The following is an 18,463-nucleotide window of genomic DNA, read 5'->3' as shown; positions in this document are numbered from 1 at the left end:
CTAAAAGCCTGATGTCGTTAATTCATGGGCGAAGGGCATGAAAACAGAGGTAAATAATCTCAAATAGACATAATAATTACAATGTACAATTAAGACTCTACAGAGATGCACTTCTGCTCACTCTGAAGCAGAAGTTATTTATTTGACAGAAAATGAACAGAATGTGTGTGTTAAAATCGGTCAAATATTTAGCACTATGTTTAAGCTTATTTGCTCTAGAGGATGTATTCAATTATTCACATTCAGCAAAACAATAAAATGTTTAATTTTAATTTTTAAACCCATGGATGGCCAAACATTTCTCAACAAGTCTGGAACAAACCCTTTGCAGGAAATACATTCTGCACATTTTAGACCAAATTCCTTTTTATTTTCCAAATGTAACACAAAGTAAAAACTAACATAATGAATGTGCTTTTATGCTTACATTTTTAAAATATTTTCATATATTCTTTGCTATATGTTATATTAAGCTAGTAATTGCACTTTAGAATGTAGACTCTATATGGATACAAATATTGGGGCACCTGCTCATTCATTATGTCTTCCAAAATCAAGGGCATTAAAAGATAACATTCTCCTGCTAGCAGAAGATAGCACTTTAGATAGCAAATTATTTCTAAAAACAGAAGAAATTCTGTTTCTAACTTTGCTGTCCTGGCTTTGAGAATATGATTGCGTGACAAAAACGTAAGTGATGTCAGGATGTTGGATGACAACTTCCAACTCAAAACCTCAAAAGTATTGGATAGACTACCATCATTCCAGAGAACACAGTTCAACTGCTCCACAGCTCAATGCTGGGGGGCTTTACATTAGGCATGGGTCCAATAGGTTCATGTTTATCTGGGAGTCATATTACTTCTCTACATGAACTTCACAATGTGTGTGTGCATTTGCACACCTGTGCCAGCAGTGGGTGCAACTTACTGTAACTAAATGAAGATCAGTCCCAAACTGATCATAAACTAAAACATAAATGGAATAAAATTGTCATGTTTTATTTATGTGAATTCCCTGTGGCAGAAATAAACCTGCCATGTACAGTGCTGCTTGTGATTGCCATGGTAACAGCAGCACTGTACAAAACCACGATGGAGAATAATAAGATAAGATAAGATAAGATAAGATAAGATAAGATAGTCCTTTATTAGTCCCGCAGTGGGGAAATTCACAGTGTAACAGCAGAAAGGGATAGCAGGACACTCAGTTACAAAAATTTAGATAAATAAATAATTTACACTATATACACACAATATAGATAAGAATTAAAAAAGCAATAAACAATATTATTTACAGTAAAAGACTCTTAATTGCACATGGGGGTGGGATATTGCACATAGTATTCCCTGAACATGAACATGTGTGTGTAGTTAAGTGTGTGTGTATGTGGTCCGCTGGGAGCAGTGCTGGTTGTGTAGTCTGACGGCAGCAGGAAGGAAGGACCTGCGATACCGCTCCTTCACACACTTGGGGTGAAGCAGCCTGTCACTAAAGGAGCTGCCCAGTGCTGCCAGAGTCTCATGCATGGGGTGGGAGCTGTTCTCCAGCATGGATGCCAGCTTGGTTGTCATCCTCCTGTCTCCCACCACCTGCACTGGGTCTAAGAAGCACCCCAGGACAGAGCCGGCCCTCTTTATGAGTTTGATTTTGAGTTAATGGAAAATGATGGAGAATCACACTATATAAACACTATTTACAAAGGCAACAGAGTAAGTGTCCTCTATGTAGTCAGGAGGACAGGAGGACAGGAGGTCCGTCTGATGGGTGAATATTTCAGGTGATTCAGAGTGATGTAATTAATCTGGGTAGCAAGCTAAGTATCATTAGCTGCCTAGCTACAAGCAGGCATGTTCATTTTAGCTAATTAACATACTTATTCAGAAGAAAATACAGTAACACTAAAATTATTAAGTGGGAAGTAATGTATTGTGTATTTTATTTGCAGGCCTCAACTCAGTTGTTGTATTTACACATTGATGCCAAGGTAGCAATATTTTGTCTTTTTTTTTTTTTTTTTTTTTTTTTAAAGCCCTTTGGATCTCAGCGCAAGGTGTCACTATGAAGTACAGGAGGATCCAGTACTGGAGGATCTTTTGCGCGGCTGCTGTTTCTGTATAGAGAGCAGGCATGACTTTTTCAAAGGTAAATTTTGCTTAGCTTTTTACATTGACAATGGCAATTGTTTCCGATATAAGTCTGAAATGTAGGTTTTGTGTGATGTGTATATTTCTAACTAAATATGTTATTAAAAGCAGAATTGTGAAGCCTAAATATTTCGTAGGACACATCATTTGGACTAGAGTGAAACATGAGTCATTAGTATTTTGCCAGCAGATGTTGATAACAAAACAAATTAGACTCTCTTCTCAGAGTAGCAGCAGCAGCTCTATAAAGTTAAAAATACAGAAAATACAGTCCAAGTGTCCAAGTGCACTTACAAGCTGTCTGATTGCATATTTCGAACAACAATATTTCAGTTGTTTATAACTTCAGACAAGACAATAAAATTGCCAAGATGGCTGGCCAAGTGTTACCAATTCCAGCTCGCCTAACATTCGTTGGCTGGATAACAACTTATTCAATCACATTGGCCACCAGACATTGGCCATCAGACATCCTTAAAAACTGCAAAGAACTTTGTACAGAGTGTCTGTTAATACGACCACAATGTCACATGACATGATGCATAATACTGTTATTGGCTGACAGCCATGACTCCATGTAAATGGAAAGGTCCTGCAGACCGTCTTTTCCAGCCAAGGCTGTCCATAACTTAATTCCTAAGAGTGACCCTCCCTTCTTACAATATAGCAGTATAACATTTTAAAAGTTCAAAAAGACAACAAATGATCTTTTAGCCGTTTAAGGTTGCATATCTCTGTTGGTGGTACTCGACCTCAGTGCAGCTCCTGATACAACAGACCACACTATTCTCCTGAAAAGATTAATGAATGGTTGTAAGCTCAAGAATAGCCCTCTCCTACCCAACCAAATGTTAATGAAGATAAATGATGTCTTCCAGTTAACTAAAGTAAGATGGAAACCCACAATGTCATTTCTTGCATTGATTCAGTCCAGTTCTATAACCTGTGTGAAAGGTTAAGTAAGTAACAAGTAAGGTGGCCAAGTAAATCACAAACTTGTTTGTTGTGGTGATTTTTTTTTTTAAATGACACCAGACAGTGATCATTATCCTATATGATGCAGGATAGAGTGTGGTTGTATCCAAGGAAATGGGAAGTATTCACAGATGGGACTTACAAACTGGGACCTATTTAATTATTTATGTGTGGATAGAGTTAAGAATCCTAACCAGGAGGGTGGCATAGAAGATTTGGAAAGTTACAGAACATTCTATATAATTCTGTCAATATGGCGGTTGAAAAAGTGATGGGTAGGAAAAGGAGAGAAGTGCCATGGCGAACATAAAAAGTACAACAATTAATCAGACAAAGAGCATTTAGAAAGTACCTTTTCTATGCATATTGAAGATATTGTGCTTAAAGGACACTGATCAACTGCACATTTAGACACATTAGAGAGAGTGTAATTAGTCTGGTTTAATTGGATGAAGTGCAGCACATTTTGAATAAAAATCACTACTCAGTATAGGAGAGTATTGGAATAGCAGTTTCTAAGAATCTGCCGCTACTGATGCATTTTGTCACATGGTATATCGTAAAAATGTCTTTAAATATCTTGATAAAATATTTTAACCATACCGCTAACCCCTTATACCTTTATTAAATTAATTAAGTTTAAAAAGGCAAGCCTAGAAGTATGTAGAGTTATGTGCGACCAATAGAATGTCACTTAGTGAAGTATGGGGTGAACAGAAAATTGGGGGGGTGTATGGAAAATGGTGTTCCCATCCTAAAGTGTAGGGAAAATCCTGCAATTACAATCCAAGGTAAGGCTGAGATGTTGGTGAGGTAAGGTTGGTGTAAACGTGCATAGTAATACTAATTTAGGGGAAAAAATTGCATAGGAAGCATAGAACAAATGAACATCAGGATGCATTACAGAGGTGAACTTTAAATGTATGGAATTTATTTAGAAGCAATGAAGAATGGCAACATTTTCTGGTTATTAAATAAGCAAGCACACATTCAAACAAAAAATGTAATGTAACATTTTGTAACATTCAGGTTTGTTGCAACATAATGAGAAAGATAGCTCCTGTCTTGCCTTGGTCAACTCACCAACAGGTGTAGAAGGCAATGATCTGAAAGGGTACTTTCAGGTGATGATTATCATGATTATCATATAGTGATTGAGAAAATGTTGCACACCTGAGCAGTACACTTTGAGTACAGCTTTGAGTTTTTCCTTGCCACTGTCGCCTTTGGCTTTTTCACTGGGGGTCTTATTCACTGGGGTTTTCATGTCTTCTTATGTTATTGATTTCTTGTCTTTTTACTAATTACTGATGGTGTAAAGCTGCTTTGTGACAACTCCAGTCCAAAATAAAATTGCTTTGATATGAGAGCTGCCGCATGTGTCTCATCGACGTGCGAAGCAGTTACAGGCTGCAGTTTACCAGAAACCGCCACGGTTCAGGGGCATTGTTCATTCCCGGGCCACACGAATCAGGTGAAAATCTCCAGGAGAAAATCTCGCTATTAAAGAAGAGAGCTATAAAGGTAGTTCCACCCAAACAAAGCGAGGCCGGATTCTACTCTTGGTAATTTCCGGTATTGGAGAAGGGCCTTTTTTATGACCTTTTTTATGTGTGTTTATTTCTGCAGCGATGATTGTTGAATAAATGTCCACTGACAAAAAAGGTTTATTACAAAGAAGTACAGCATCTTGATCAGGCATCCAGGATTGCCTGAGAGAGCGCTCATGCCGATTTGAGACTTGTCTAACTAACATCTCTGAATTCCCACTAATATAGACTTGCCATCTGGCATACCGGGCAATTTCCTGGTGGGCCAACTTGCTATTTGGGTCGACAATCCTGACACTTATATTTATAAAACAAAATATATATAAAACCAGTAGATCAGCGGCCAAGCTTCAAGCAAACACTGCCAAATATGCCAGAAATACTACATGTTTGCTCCTGTGGCTGATGACAGTGGTGGTGGTGGCGACGGCGGTTCTGGCAGTGGCATTCACAGTGGACAGAAACATGAAATAGAACCTGCGGTAAACTGGACTATTTTCAGAACACTTAGGCTATATAAAGAGTAGGCTAAAGCAGCAAAACCCTTTGGTAAATCTGATCAAATGAGCAAATGTCAATAAAAAAGGCTAAGACGTGTACACTGACTGGATTAGAAAATAAGCCTGGGTTTGTACTTTTATATCTTCCATCCTGAACTAAATAGTCTTAAATGTGAGAGCACTTTAAAACCAACATTCACCAACAAAAACAATAAGTCAGAGGCAACTTTCACATTTTTTTATTACTGACTATTACTGTTTGTGGGGTGAGTAGTAGGCTAGGCCAAGGCTAAGCTACTTTTTGGGCCTGGAAAAATGTTTGGAAAAATGCAATTTTTATGTAGGTGGTCATTGTACAGAAATGAAAGAAAATCACACTTTTTAAAATGATATCATTTTGTCTATTGCCTATGTTATGCCTGTGCAGCTTTGTGCCTCTTTATAAGACAATCCATAATTCTAGGCATATTTCCAAAGCCACCACTGACCAACATGAAAAGTGAGTCAGTAGACAGCATTCTGAGTTCATTATTAGGATATTAATTGTAGCCTAAAGACAATGTAGGCTACAATGAAACAAATAGGCACCCAATTGGATGAATGCTTCTTTAAGATACTGTGATGGAGTGGTCGAGTATACATTTTGTTACTTTTGTGTTGTAATTACACTTTTTGGAAGTATTTAATATGTCCACTCTCACTGATTCCTGTTATCCTGCTACTCATTGCATGGCTTAGGGTATGTGGTACCAAAGAGTTGCACAGTTGGTATACAGGTATGTATAACCCTTCACTTAAATTGTTTGGAGATGTTGACTGTTTACCTAACACTGAAACATTTACTCCCTTATTTGAAGAGCTGCCCCGTTCTTGAGAGTGTCATATATTGACAGACAACAGGGGCAGAGCAACAGGGGATCTTTGATATTTAATCCACATCCAGCTACATCTGGCTCCATGGGCTTGGGCCCTGAGTGGTTTACTTTAAGCACAACAGGATTGCCACCCAGTGTTATTAAAACCATTCAGAGTGCCAGGGATCTGCCTATTAGGTTCATTTATGGATACAAGTGGCAGGTTTTTAAAAAGTGTGGCTCGGCTAAACCTGAACTTCCATTTCAGTGTTCTTTGGGGGTTGTACTGTCTTCCCACCAAGACTTGATTGATAAACGCATTTTCCACAGTCTCTGTCTTGGGATCTGCCTTTGGTGCTTGAGGCTATGTCAGCTGCTGCTTTTGAACCACTGGATTGGGTGGATTTAAAGAATTTGTCTTTCAAGGCGGCACATTTATTATCCCACGCATGCTAGGACAAATGAGTGTGAAAAACATGCTTTTTCATGCCTGCAGTTTTTACAGGGGAACTCTAAGGTATGCTTGTGTCCGAACTCCCAAAATATTTCAGCCTTGTCTCCCTATGGAGCTTAAGCATTTTATCCTTCACCTTTTCAGACTAATAAACATCTAAAACATTCTTTCTGAAGGCCTCAGAGAGCTCTTTGGATTTCACCAGGGCGATACCACTCATCCCAAACCAAACGTGTAATGTCTGAGGTTTACGGTTTATTTTGATTCTACAAAATCCTCTCTAACAATGTTCTAATTATCTGCAGCTGATGTGTTGCACCTGATTCTAACAATGGGAATTGTAAGTAGTAATAAATGTGGGGACATCTTAACTTTTTTTAAATTACATTTACAAAATTATTTTCTTGGGGTGTCCTATTTTTTCACAAGACTGTATGTAAAGATTACCTCTTTGTAATTGTGACTATACTGTATATGTATGTTTATTTTATGCCACATTTTGTGTTCACTTGCAATGTTTTGCATGCAATTTTGAAGTTAACTTGATCTCTTTTTTCACGTAAGGAGTTTACTTTGATATTGCCTACACATGGGAAGCAATGGAGAACACTCCATTGGATTCTGGGCCTTTGATCACAGTGGGAATTAGACTTCCAGGAGTCCTCACTGATGGAATGCAACAGGCAGCCAGGACAGAGCAGCCTATAGTGTTTACAGGGGTGCTTTCCTGATGTAGAGAGAGAACATCAGCTTTGCAGCTGTTTTAAGAATGGTGCAGGGTTAAAGTTGGGGGTTTAGGGGCCGAATTCCTGTGTCATGCTGTGCACAAATTCAAACAGGGTCTACACACACACACACACACACATACACACATACACTGAGCAGTGCAGTGTGGACTTCGACCTTGTAACCTGCTTTAATTACTCATGATAATGGACTTGGGAAAGACTGCTTGCTTTGTTCCTTGCCTGAACTCTGAGCTGGGTGCCTGAGTTACCATGGTTACTGTGCTTAGAAAAACTGAGCCAGTCAGGAGAAAAATACACAGTGTTCAGAACACTGTCGACACAACCATGTGAGAGAGCACAGCCTCCAGTAGTAGTGAACTGGTGAGTATTCATGCAGTGAAATTTGTAACCTAATGTAGTGACTAATGTACATACTGCACTGTAAAGAAGTTTGCTTCTTCTTTTTTTATTTGCACTTTATGTAAAAATGTTAACCTCAAGCTGTTTTTCTAGATCATTATTAAGTGTTTCTGCATGCTTTGAAGATTAGTACGTAACATCTGGACTATGGGGGAAACTAAAAGAGTGACAACTGTGGAAAGAGTGAAGGAAGAAGGGAAAGATGATGGCGTTCACCTCAGGCGGAGGATCAGTCTACTGCCTGCTGTTTCATTCATCATAGGCACAGTGGTTGGCAGCGGCATCTTTATCGCTCCTAAAGGGGTTCTGATGAACTCAGGCAGCGTGGGGCTCTCCCTGTTGGTGTGGGCACTCTGTGGAGTCCTCTCCACCTTTGGTATATACAATTTTTAAAAAGTTTTAGGCAGTGTGAGGCATTTTATTGGCTATAACAATACACTGGTTTATGTGGTTGGAGTGTATAAAGAATTTAGCAACCAAACCTGTGTTCTGCTAGCTGTGTTCTTCTAATTAATATATCAACAACTTTATTAAATACAGCACATTCTAATGACATAATTTCCATTTGTTCATATACATGGTCATATCAAAATATTATGACCACCTAATAATAGGTGGTAATAACCATCCTTGGCTCGGATGACACTAGCAAGACATTGTAGCATTAAGGTGTTCATTATAGAGATTAACCGGTCCACAGTGGAGCATTGCTTGCTCTGGACCACTCAATGGAGTCATCGCTCCCCTCTAACATCAATGGCTAGTGTCATCCAGGGCAAGGCAATCTATTGTGGTTATTATAATCTGACTGTATATTCTAATGTTATAATATACTTGAGTCATGTAGATAAAATGTTTGCTTTATTATCTATGTGTACTGTGTGTGTCTTTTGCTCTGCTAAGGTGCCTTATGCTATGCTGAGTTGGGTACCAGCTTCAAAAAGTCTGGTGGTCATTACACATACTTACTTGAGACCCTTGGACCACTTCCTGCTTTCCTGAGACTGTGGACTGAGTTTATTTTCATAAGGTCAGTTGGAGTGTGTGTGTATGAGTGTATGCTGAATTAAGGACAGCAAAGGTCTATGCTGAACTGATTTTGCATTATATGCTTTCTGTGAACATGTTTTGTTTAAGACGTAAGTTACTTACTATGCAGTGATCCTTTGGCTTATTTGACTGAGTTTCTACTGTGTTTTCTTGCCACATGGGAACACTTGAGTGATTCGGTTTCGTCTGTCTGTTATAGGCCAGCAGTGGCCTCCTATGTGTCACTGGCTTTTGGGCGCTATGTTGTAGAGCCCCTTTACATGCCATGCCCTGCGCCTCCAGCATTGGTCAAACTGGTCAGCATCTTGGGAGTTAGTGAGTAACATTCAGTAACCAATATAATGTGTCATGATGTCATAAAGTAAATTAAATACTAGGGCTGCACAATTTCAAAATCCATTGAAGTTGTATGCCAGGCCAAACTACATATTTTTTGTAAAAAACATCCTCTGTAGCAAACCATTTTATGCTAATGTTAAAGCACTGTTACTTCATATTTGAGTAACTTAGATAGTAAAAAATATAGTAAAAAAAATTGAGTCACATCAGTGGTTTTAATTATTATGGTTTACTGGTATTTGTTTATATGTGTAAATACAGTGCTCGGTTCATTGACAATGTAATAAGCAGCAGTTAAAGAGTAAATAATTTATGTATAAATGACTGTCACAGTTTGTCGAGCTTGGAGACGGAGGCGGACGTATACGCAGGATATTTATTAATAAATGAAACAAGATAGAGGCAAAACAGAGGCAGACATAACAGAACAGGAGCAGGCATGACAATGACAAAAAAAGTAAGGAAATTTGTGCTTGGTAGATTATGTATTTGTTGTATCAATGTTTCTTGGCAATAAATCTTATATTGTTGGAAAGCCTGTTAATTTCCGTTTTAAAAGGTGCCACATTTGTAGGGAATATGCATTATGGGATGAGTAGCATAGCTGAGTATGTAGGTTGCACCCATAAAATCTTTGCCAAATCTTCTCTGCCATTGCCAAACAGCTTATTTTGCTGTTGCTATTGACACTTGTTTTGAGCTTCTGATACCCCATGATGAGAATGGGCCCTGCTAGAGTGGTCAGTAGGTGTCTGCTCCAAGAATTGGCATGCCATGCAAAGTACCATCTCCAACTTGAAGGCCAAGTTCCATAATGGAGGATGTCAAAGACAGGCTGTAAAGTGGACGTCCCAAGAAAATGACACCCCAAGGAGATTGTTTCCTCACCCTGTCAGCACTTAGGTACCGTAGGCTGTCTTTTACAGATTTGCAGTCAAGGTTTGCAGGATGATATAGTCAACTGCCCTTCACAGTCAGGCCCGTTTGCACTGGTGTCGGCAACACATGCACTGGAACCTGAACATGTGGAGCAATGTTATGTTCAAAGTGTCAAAGTGTGGAGAACGCTATGCTGATTGCTGCATCGATAGTGTAACTTCTTTTGGTGGAGGCAATGTGTTGGTGTGGGCAGCATCTCCCTCACTGGAAAATCTAGGCTTGTCATATTTGGAGGCAATCTCAATGCAGAGAGATATCGAGATGAAATTCTGCAACCAATGGCAATCCCATATCTCCACAGTCTGGGACCGAACTCTATCCTCCGAGATGACAATGCTCTGCCCCACAGAACAGGGTTTATCAGAGAGTACATCCAGAATTTGGGAGTGGAGAGGATGGAAAGGCCTGCCAGCAGTCCTGACCTCAACCCTGTTGAGCAATTGTGGGATCAGCTTGGGCGTGCTGTTTGTGTCAGAGTGACCAAATCAAGCACTTTGGCTGACTTGTGAAAAATGCTGGTTGATGAGTGGGATGCCATCCCACAGCAGTGTGTGACCAGGCAGATGACCAGCATGAGAAGGAGGTGCCAGGCTGTTGTGGCTGTGTATGGTTCTTCCACACTCTACTGAGGCTCCTGTTTGTTAAATGAATAAATTGTTAAATTGGCAATATGTCTTGTTTCTATAATTTTCAATCACCCAGTCCACCAAACATCAAAGGAGTCAATGGCAGCTGCTTGGCATTGGCAAAGAGGATTTGGTATTTTCATGGGCGCAACCCACATACTCAGTTCTACTGCACATCCCACAAATGCATGTTCCTTACAAATGTGGCACCATCTGAAAGGGAAATTTAAAGGCTTTCTGGATGGTATAAGATGTATTGCGAAGAAGCAGTGATACAAAGAAATAATCTATCAAACACAATACCCAAGGCTGCCCACCGCTATGGGCATGTGTACTCACTGTCCACTGTGTGTGTTTCACTGGTGTATATGTGTGTGTTCACTGCACGGATGGGATAAATGCGGAAGCCAAATTTCATGTGTGCCCGTCACAAATGGTCAATGTGGTTTAATGTGGTTTTAATGTTAAAATTTCCTTACTTTTCTGCGAAGATTATAAAAGTACGTACTTAATCAGCTAATAAGTAATAACTGTTATTAAATAGTTAAGGGGTATTAAGTAAATAGTTAATAGTTAAGGGGTATTAAGTAACTAATGTAAAATTAACAACATAATTAAATTGAAAAGTATAAGATAGTACAGAGCAATAGCTTAAGCAATTCACATGTATTTACTAGACTTGTTGGATCGTATAATTACTCTATAGTGACTCTTTAAACCTTGCGCTAACACTCAACAACCATGAGGTCCTCTAAGAAGATGGCCGAGTGTCTGAAAATAAAGCAAATTCTAAAGGATGTATGATAGCAAAGGACTTGCATGAAGGGGAGCTGTTGTGCACTATTCTACTGTGTAGCATTGCTTGGGCATAAAAGAATTATAAGAAGAAAACCTTACCTGCTGTCTTATCACAAAACACATCTGAAGAACACAAAGCAACATCTAGATAAGTCAGAGGCATTCTGTAAACAACACAAGGTTGGGTACACCCTTAATGCAAAAGTTTGGCTTCTAAAATAGAATATTTATACCAGACATACCTTGAAATCCACCCTAAACTACTTTTTCTGGAAACACAAGTTGAAGTTTTTGAAATTAAAAGCATGGAACTAAAGGCATGAAAGAGTGGGTGAAAAAAATCTCTACAAAAAGCATTTGCAAACTAGGATATCTGCAAATGTTATTAAATACTGACTTAGCTACTACCTACTGCCTTAATGTCACAACTACCATTCTTTCTTTCACTTTTCTTTCTTTATTTCTTTCTTTTATAAGAAAATCAGATCGAAAGTAACATTGCTTTGAAATGTACAGATTTTGTACCCAAATATGTTTGCTACAGAGGTTGCTGTTAGTTTTCACTTCAAAATATATAAATATATATAACTGTGTAGATAACTGTCTATTGTAATTTCATTGTAATATTAAAGAATCATTAAGGTGGCTTAAGAGTGGTATGCATTTGTATTGCATTTATCTTTTTTGCATATCCAAAACACGTGAAGGATTTGCAACCAGCCCTCAAAAACATGTGATTTATTAGTGGTTTATTTATGCTGTTGTTTACAGCTACTGCTATATTAGTATTGCAAAGACCAATAGTATCATAACAACTAACACCATAATAATGCAAACATATGTCGTAATTTCTTTTTTGCTTATATATGTTTTAGCATTTGTGGTAGCAGTGAATTGCTGGAGTGTATTATTGGCCTCACGTACTCAGGTCGCTCTGACCTTCATCAAGCTCTTTGCCCTGACTCTAATCATTGTTCCAGGCATCATGGCCCTAGCCAAAGGTAGGAAATATGGAAAACACTTTTGTGCTACAATTAGAATATATACTGTATATATGAAATCAGGTTGAAAACATTCAACGTTGCTATAGTTTACATTAGGTACTGCATATATGCCTCAGATTACTTGAGAACGTGTAGGCACGGTTAACCAAGGAAACTCCAATCCCCAGAGATCCTAGTAATCAGTGCAAACCAGACGCACCTGGTGGTCACAGCATTTAAGAATGTCACACCTTTGTAGAGGGGTGACCGGTACGGTACAAAGAAGTGAAAGAAAGCGAGATGTTTGAAAAGACGAAAGAAAGTAAGCTGAAAAGGAAATAGTTTGAAAAAAGAAAGGAGAGAAGTGTTGAAAGAAGAAAACAAGAAAAGTTGCAAAACAAGATCACAGGGTTGCAAAAGAAGGAAGCTGAAGAAAGCACAGCTAAAGAGTTTTGAGAGTTGATTATTACCAAAAAGGGATTGTAAATAGTACAGAAAAGTTTTTTTTTAATAGTGGACCTTTTTTGGTGCTGTACAGAACCATTTAAAATGTATACAAAACCAAAACCTTGTATTTAGATAACCATTTAACTGGATAAAAAAAACATGTGTGCTTTTAAATGAACTTCTATAGTTTTCTAAATAGAACTATTATAACTAAAGAACTCATGATGAACCCTTTTTTGTAATTCACTTTTATTAACACTGTAGAACAGGTAACATAGCACATATAACATTTTGTTGTAAGCATAAACATATATTATAATAACAATAATTATACAAGGTCAATGTTTGCATTTTCAGCTCAATTCATCTTTAAATTGAGCTTTTTTTGGTCAGTATGTTTCTGAGACAAATTACACAATTTTGAGTGTTAACCATTACAGTTAGCTTTGTGTATCTAAACAAAATGTTCTATTAAATGCTATTTGGGCATTGACATTTGTCACATGTATCACTAATTTAGTGATTAGGTGTTCTGTAGAGAAGCTTTTTGTACGTATTTCTGAAATATCTCTTATTTTCCACTGCCCCCACAGTACTTTAATAAGTTATAAATACCCAATTTCCATACAAATTACTAACAATATTTATCTCAGAATTAATTTTGGTCCAGACATATCTAGAGATTTGACTTCACCTGGTTTACTCTGCATTGTGAAAGGATGTCCAAGGGACAGAATGTTGATGCCAGGCTTTGCTCTATAGTTCCATTCCAGCCTGGAATCATCAATATATCCCAATAAAGCTGAATGATTGAATGATAAGCATTCATGGTCGCTGATTAATTATTATGTAATCAGCATATAACATTAATTATGCTCTTTCTCCCCCCTTTTTCACTCTCATAAATGTTAAGTTTGTTCTAATGCTAATAGTTTAAAAAAATTGTAATACAAGTGTGAACATTAAAGGTGAAAAAGGGCATCTCTGGCATGCTCCCCAAATGAGTCTGAAAAATGAAGAGACTATACTATTTGTCATAACAGCGGCCTGACTCATTGAAAGGGTGTCTGGATACTTTTGAACATATAATTCAACCTTAATAACAGTGATCATCACATAAGAGTGTGTTTGTGGTTCAGTGTTTTTTCTTTTCCACAGGACAAACAGAAAACTTCCGGAATGCTTTTGACACTGAATCTTTCACCTTGACCAAGCTTCCTCTTGCCTTCTACTCAGGACTATATGCCTATGGTGGATGGTATTAATCAAAACCTCTTTTAAAAAATATAATTTTTTTTAACACTTAAAATAATCACATAGTGTGATATATGTTTGCTGACCCTACTCTTTATTGCACTACATTGAGTTTAAAGTGGATAGTGTCCTTCGTCTGTTAAAGAGTGTTTCTTCATGAAAGTTTTCATCCACTACTGTGATCTGCATGGTCTGCCGTGTTGTTTGCTATTGCTAAGTTTACCATTGCATTATTGCTTCTTTTCATATAGAAGCAGCTGATTTTGAACTTAAAAGTACTTTTTGGTACTGCCAATTAACCCACCCGTTCATAACTCCTCTAGCACTAGCAATGATTCCAACTTTACATGTATTCTCTGATATATACAAAACCAGCCACCACCTCTTTTCAAACTGGATGAAATGGTGTGTAAAAATACGGAGAATTATGAGGTGGGCTTAACCCATTGAAGCACTAACGGAGGGAAGTGTCTAGCTGATTACCCCAGTGAAGAGGATGTAATGTAGTGGGTGAGGACCAGGCTTAAAGCTTAAATTTTCTGACTTTATTATATTGAGTGACAAGAAGAATCATTACTTTTAACTCACTACATTTGGCTTGTTACTTCAACATTTTAAACTTTTAATTCTAATCAGGCAGCTAATCTTGCATGCTGCTGTTAGAGAATTTTAATTTGTGAAACAAACTAAGATGAGCATCAGTTCTGTAATCTAGTTGAAATCATTTGTAAATAATCTTTGTGAAACTAGTTAGCTATTTAATGTAATGAACTGTGCTGACAGCTAATCTTTAACTGACACATATTACTAAATGTGTTCTTCAGCCATAAACTGTATCTGAAAAAAACTGTATCTTTACCATCGTGTTTTTGCAGATCCTGATGCAATAATAGCATAAACCATTTTACACTGAATGGTTGCGTTCATCTGTAACTCAAAATACATTCCAATAAATGTTTAAAATCAAGTAATTAGAAGCCCTTTTAAATAATGCTTTTACTTTTTACTTGAAGTACATTTTGGAGTTTGTACTTTAATAATTTTACTATAGTACAAAATGTAAATCATACTTATTTTCTAAATTAAATATTTATACTTTTACCTAAGTATGGTACTTGTGTGCTTCTGCCACCTCTAATATAAGTTTTACCCCATTTAAATATAAATACACAAAGCTTAATGCTTAATTTCTGTACGTTTATCGCACAGTGACAGAGCAAAAAGAACAACTTTCACAACCACACTTTCACAATATTGCGCTATTAACACGCGAACCGCAGGGAATGGCAAGCAACCGCCACACCGCGGCGTTCATGTTTTCTCCGTGTTTCTCGAGTCATAAAACCAAACGCAGCTTCACCAGTTTAGACGAGGCACTATGCAAAATTTGTCAGACGAAGACTGCACGTTGGACGTCAACTATAGAGGAGTCATGTCAATGAGTAGACTACGCTCTTAAAGAGATGCTGGTAATGAAAGACAGAGCTAGCGAATGCGTCAGCACCACCAAAGAAAACCAGCCACCCGAGCCACCCTAAATCACCGCGGGGTTATTCTTTCACTGCGACAGCCCTAACAACTACAGTAAAAATGCGTGACTATCCATGGGCTAATGCGTATTTCTTTTTCTTTGCTGTCAGGTTTTACTTAAACTTTGTGACGGAGGAAGTTGTCAATCCAAACAGGTGTGTAAAAATCTAATCTCACCAATATCTTAGCAATTCCATCTAATAAATACCCTGTATTGCTGCAAAATGTGTTTCTTGTACTTATCAGAAACATCCCACTGGCCATCATTTTGTCCATGATCATCATTACTGTGTGCTATGTACTGGTTAATGTGGCTTACTACACTATGATGACTGGAGATGAGCTGCTGATGTCTGATGCTGTGGCTGTGGTTAGTATTAAATGGATTTAAGTATTTAAAGAATTCACTTGGTGCACTGATTTTTAAAGTCCATTTCTTTGTAATGCCTGATTAACTCTACATAGACCTTTGCCAGCCGAGCCTTGCAGAGTGTGGCTTCGGGGGTGCCCATACTGGTTTCTCTCTCCTGCCTTGGGGCCCTAAATGGAGGGTTCTTTGGAGCACCTAGGTATAAACCCACTGTCAGCAAACATAAAAACTAGATCAAATCAAAATGTATTTGTCACAAGCATACACAGTACAACTATCAGCTGTGAGTGGCCTCCCTGTTTTATTTGAAGAACAATAATCTATCACTTCGTAGAAGTGTATCATGGCATGATAAAAAATGAGGGCCTCATCAGGCTGGAAAAGGATAGAAAACCACCTCTAAAGAGTTTGGACTTCACCAATCTACAGTCAGACAGATTGTGTACAAATGGAGGAAATTCAAGACCATTATTACCCTCCCCAGGAGTAGTCAAAGGTAACCTCTAAGCAACTAAAAACCTCTTTCACATTGGATAATGTTAAGGTTCATGATCCCATTATTAGGAGAACACTGAACAACAATGGTGTGCATGGCAGGGTTGCAAGGAGAGAGCTGCTGTTCTCCAAATAGAACTTTGCTACCTGTCTGCAGTTCGCTAAACATCACATGGACAAGCGAGAAGGCTATTGGAACGTTTTGTGGACGGATGAGACCAAAAGCAATCTTTTAGGTTCAAAGGAATATTTTTATGTTTGCAAGCAGTTCATGAGAGGAAACCTACAACCAGCAGAGTTGAAGCTTTTTTCTACAGAGGAATGGGCTAAAATTCCTCCAAGCTGATGTGCAGGTCTGATCAACCATTACCGGAAATGTTGCAGTTTACTGAAAGCAAAAGTTTACATACTTACATACTTACATACTTACCACTCACAGATATGCAATATTGTATCAATCATGTTATGGGCTTGTGTTGCAACCAGTGGCTTAGGTACTGTTTTACTGTCAAAGCGAAGAACAGATATATAAATACCAGCATATTTTGTTAGTAAAAAAATAATCGCACAGAACTAGATGCTTTTTTCAATGAGACAAAAATCCCCTTAAAAAAGAACTAAAAGATTCTTAGTTGTTTTTACACAACTATTTACAGAAACTTTTCCAAAACCTTTGCATGGCACTGTGTAGTATGTACAGTATGTGTGTGGTATTATAGAATGCTGTTTGTGGGAGCCAGAGAGGGACACTGGCCGGCTCTCTTTTCCATGATCCACATACGAAGAAAGACACCTCTACCAGCTGTACTGTTGCTGGTAATGGATAGTGGCATATACATATCTTTATTTTATTTATTATTATTATTATTATTATTATTATTATATATAACTGTATATGACACTATTCTTATGGTTTACAGTATCCCCTGGTGATTGTCATGGTAGCAAGAGGAGAGATCTTTCAACTGGTTAACTTTGCCTCCTTCTCACGCTGGTTCTTCATTGCTTTGGCAACACTGGGGCTTCTTGTCCACCGCTATCGATACCCGGAACATCTAAGACCATTTAAGGTTTTAAACTGTTTTTTCGGTTATGTTTTGTAATAAAAGAAAATGTTATTGAATTTAATTTAATATTGAATCTCCCAACCCAAGGGAATGCATTGTTGTTACCCACTTCACTACACCAACACACTACATATGTACAAAAATACATGTACATAACAACTAAATTTATGTATTGTATTTAATAAGAAGAACCAAATGTTATTTTGTTTATTTGACTCAATGTCTTTTTTTTTTAATCTGATTTCAGGTCCCTTTGGCTGTAGTTGTAATCTTTACGGTGGTGTGTTTCTGTATCGTGGGTATGTCTCTCTATTCAGACCCATGGATCACAGGTGGCAGCTGTGCTCTAACCCTTTCTGGAATACCAGTGTACTACCTGACAGTAAAGTTCTCTTATGTACCAGCTCCATGGAGAACAGCCTTCAGTGAGTCGAACCTTTCTAAACCACATCTTACTGTGTTACTGCTTAGCCTGACTGCTGGCTAAGCACCAGTTTTTTTTTTCTTAGAATTTTCTGATCTTATCAGATCTTTGCCTAATGATGCTATGCCTACTGTTGCTTCTATCAAGCTGTAGAAAAGGCATTCCATTTTGAAATATTAAAACAAGCAAATTCACTGATCTTGTGTTTTCTTTTTTTCTTTAGACTACTGCAGTCTACAGCTTCAGATCCTGCTGGAGGTGGCACAACAAGAGGTTCAGACATACTGAGAGAACATGAACATTCTCAATTGTTCCTGAATTATGAAAACTCACATGTTGTAAATCTTTAAGTATTTGGACAGTGATAACTTTGGTTCTTGTGCCCATTTAGGAATTACTGCACAAACAAAAAATATTATAGATAGAAGTTTGTTTTAATATGTAATGCAAATTAAATAATGAGTGATTACATTTTCTGCTATCCAAGTACATCACTAAAACGTACATTATACT

The 18,463-nt window shown here is 37.8% G+C and overlaps 1 protein-coding gene across 6 annotated transcripts; it reads left to right on the top strand.

Moving 5' to 3' along the window:
* Window positions 1–7,435: 7,435 nt before the first annotated feature.
* LOC140549255 (cystine/glutamate transporter) lies at window positions 7,436–18,421 on the top strand. 6 transcript variants are annotated; one of them, XM_072672703.1, is made up of 13 exons: window positions 7,436–7,589; window positions 7,759–8,004; window positions 8,532–8,658; window positions 8,878–8,993; window positions 12,256–12,381; window positions 13,969–14,068; window positions 15,705–15,749; window positions 15,841–15,964; window positions 16,060–16,163; window positions 17,179–17,275; window positions 17,380–17,529; window positions 17,774–17,951; window positions 18,174–18,421. In XM_072672703.1, the coding sequence occupies exons 2-13, from the start codon at window positions 7,776–7,778 to the stop codon at window positions 18,236–18,238; spliced, it is 1,461 nt and encodes a 486-aa protein (XP_072528804.1). In that variant the 5' UTR covers window positions 7,436–7,589; window positions 7,759–7,775; the 3' UTR covers window positions 18,239–18,421. The 6 variants fall into 6 exon arrangements, 5 of the variants coding, with proteins under 5 accessions (XP_072528804.1, XP_072528803.1, XP_072528802.1 ...); XR_011978968.1 differs by having other exon boundaries at window positions 7,437–7,589; window positions 7,722–8,004; window positions 17,844–17,951; XM_072672702.1 differs by having other exon boundaries at window positions 7,437–7,589; window positions 7,754–8,004.
* The last annotated feature ends 42 nt before the right edge of the window (window positions 18,422–18,463 follow it).

This window comes from Salminus brasiliensis, chromosome 2, assembly GCF_030463535.1.
Source record: "Salminus brasiliensis chromosome 2, fSalBra1.hap2, whole genome shotgun sequence".
NCBI lineage: Eukaryota > Metazoa > Chordata > Actinopteri > Characiformes > Bryconidae > Salminus > Salminus brasiliensis.
This window is presented reverse-complemented; position numbering and strand designations above follow the sequence as displayed.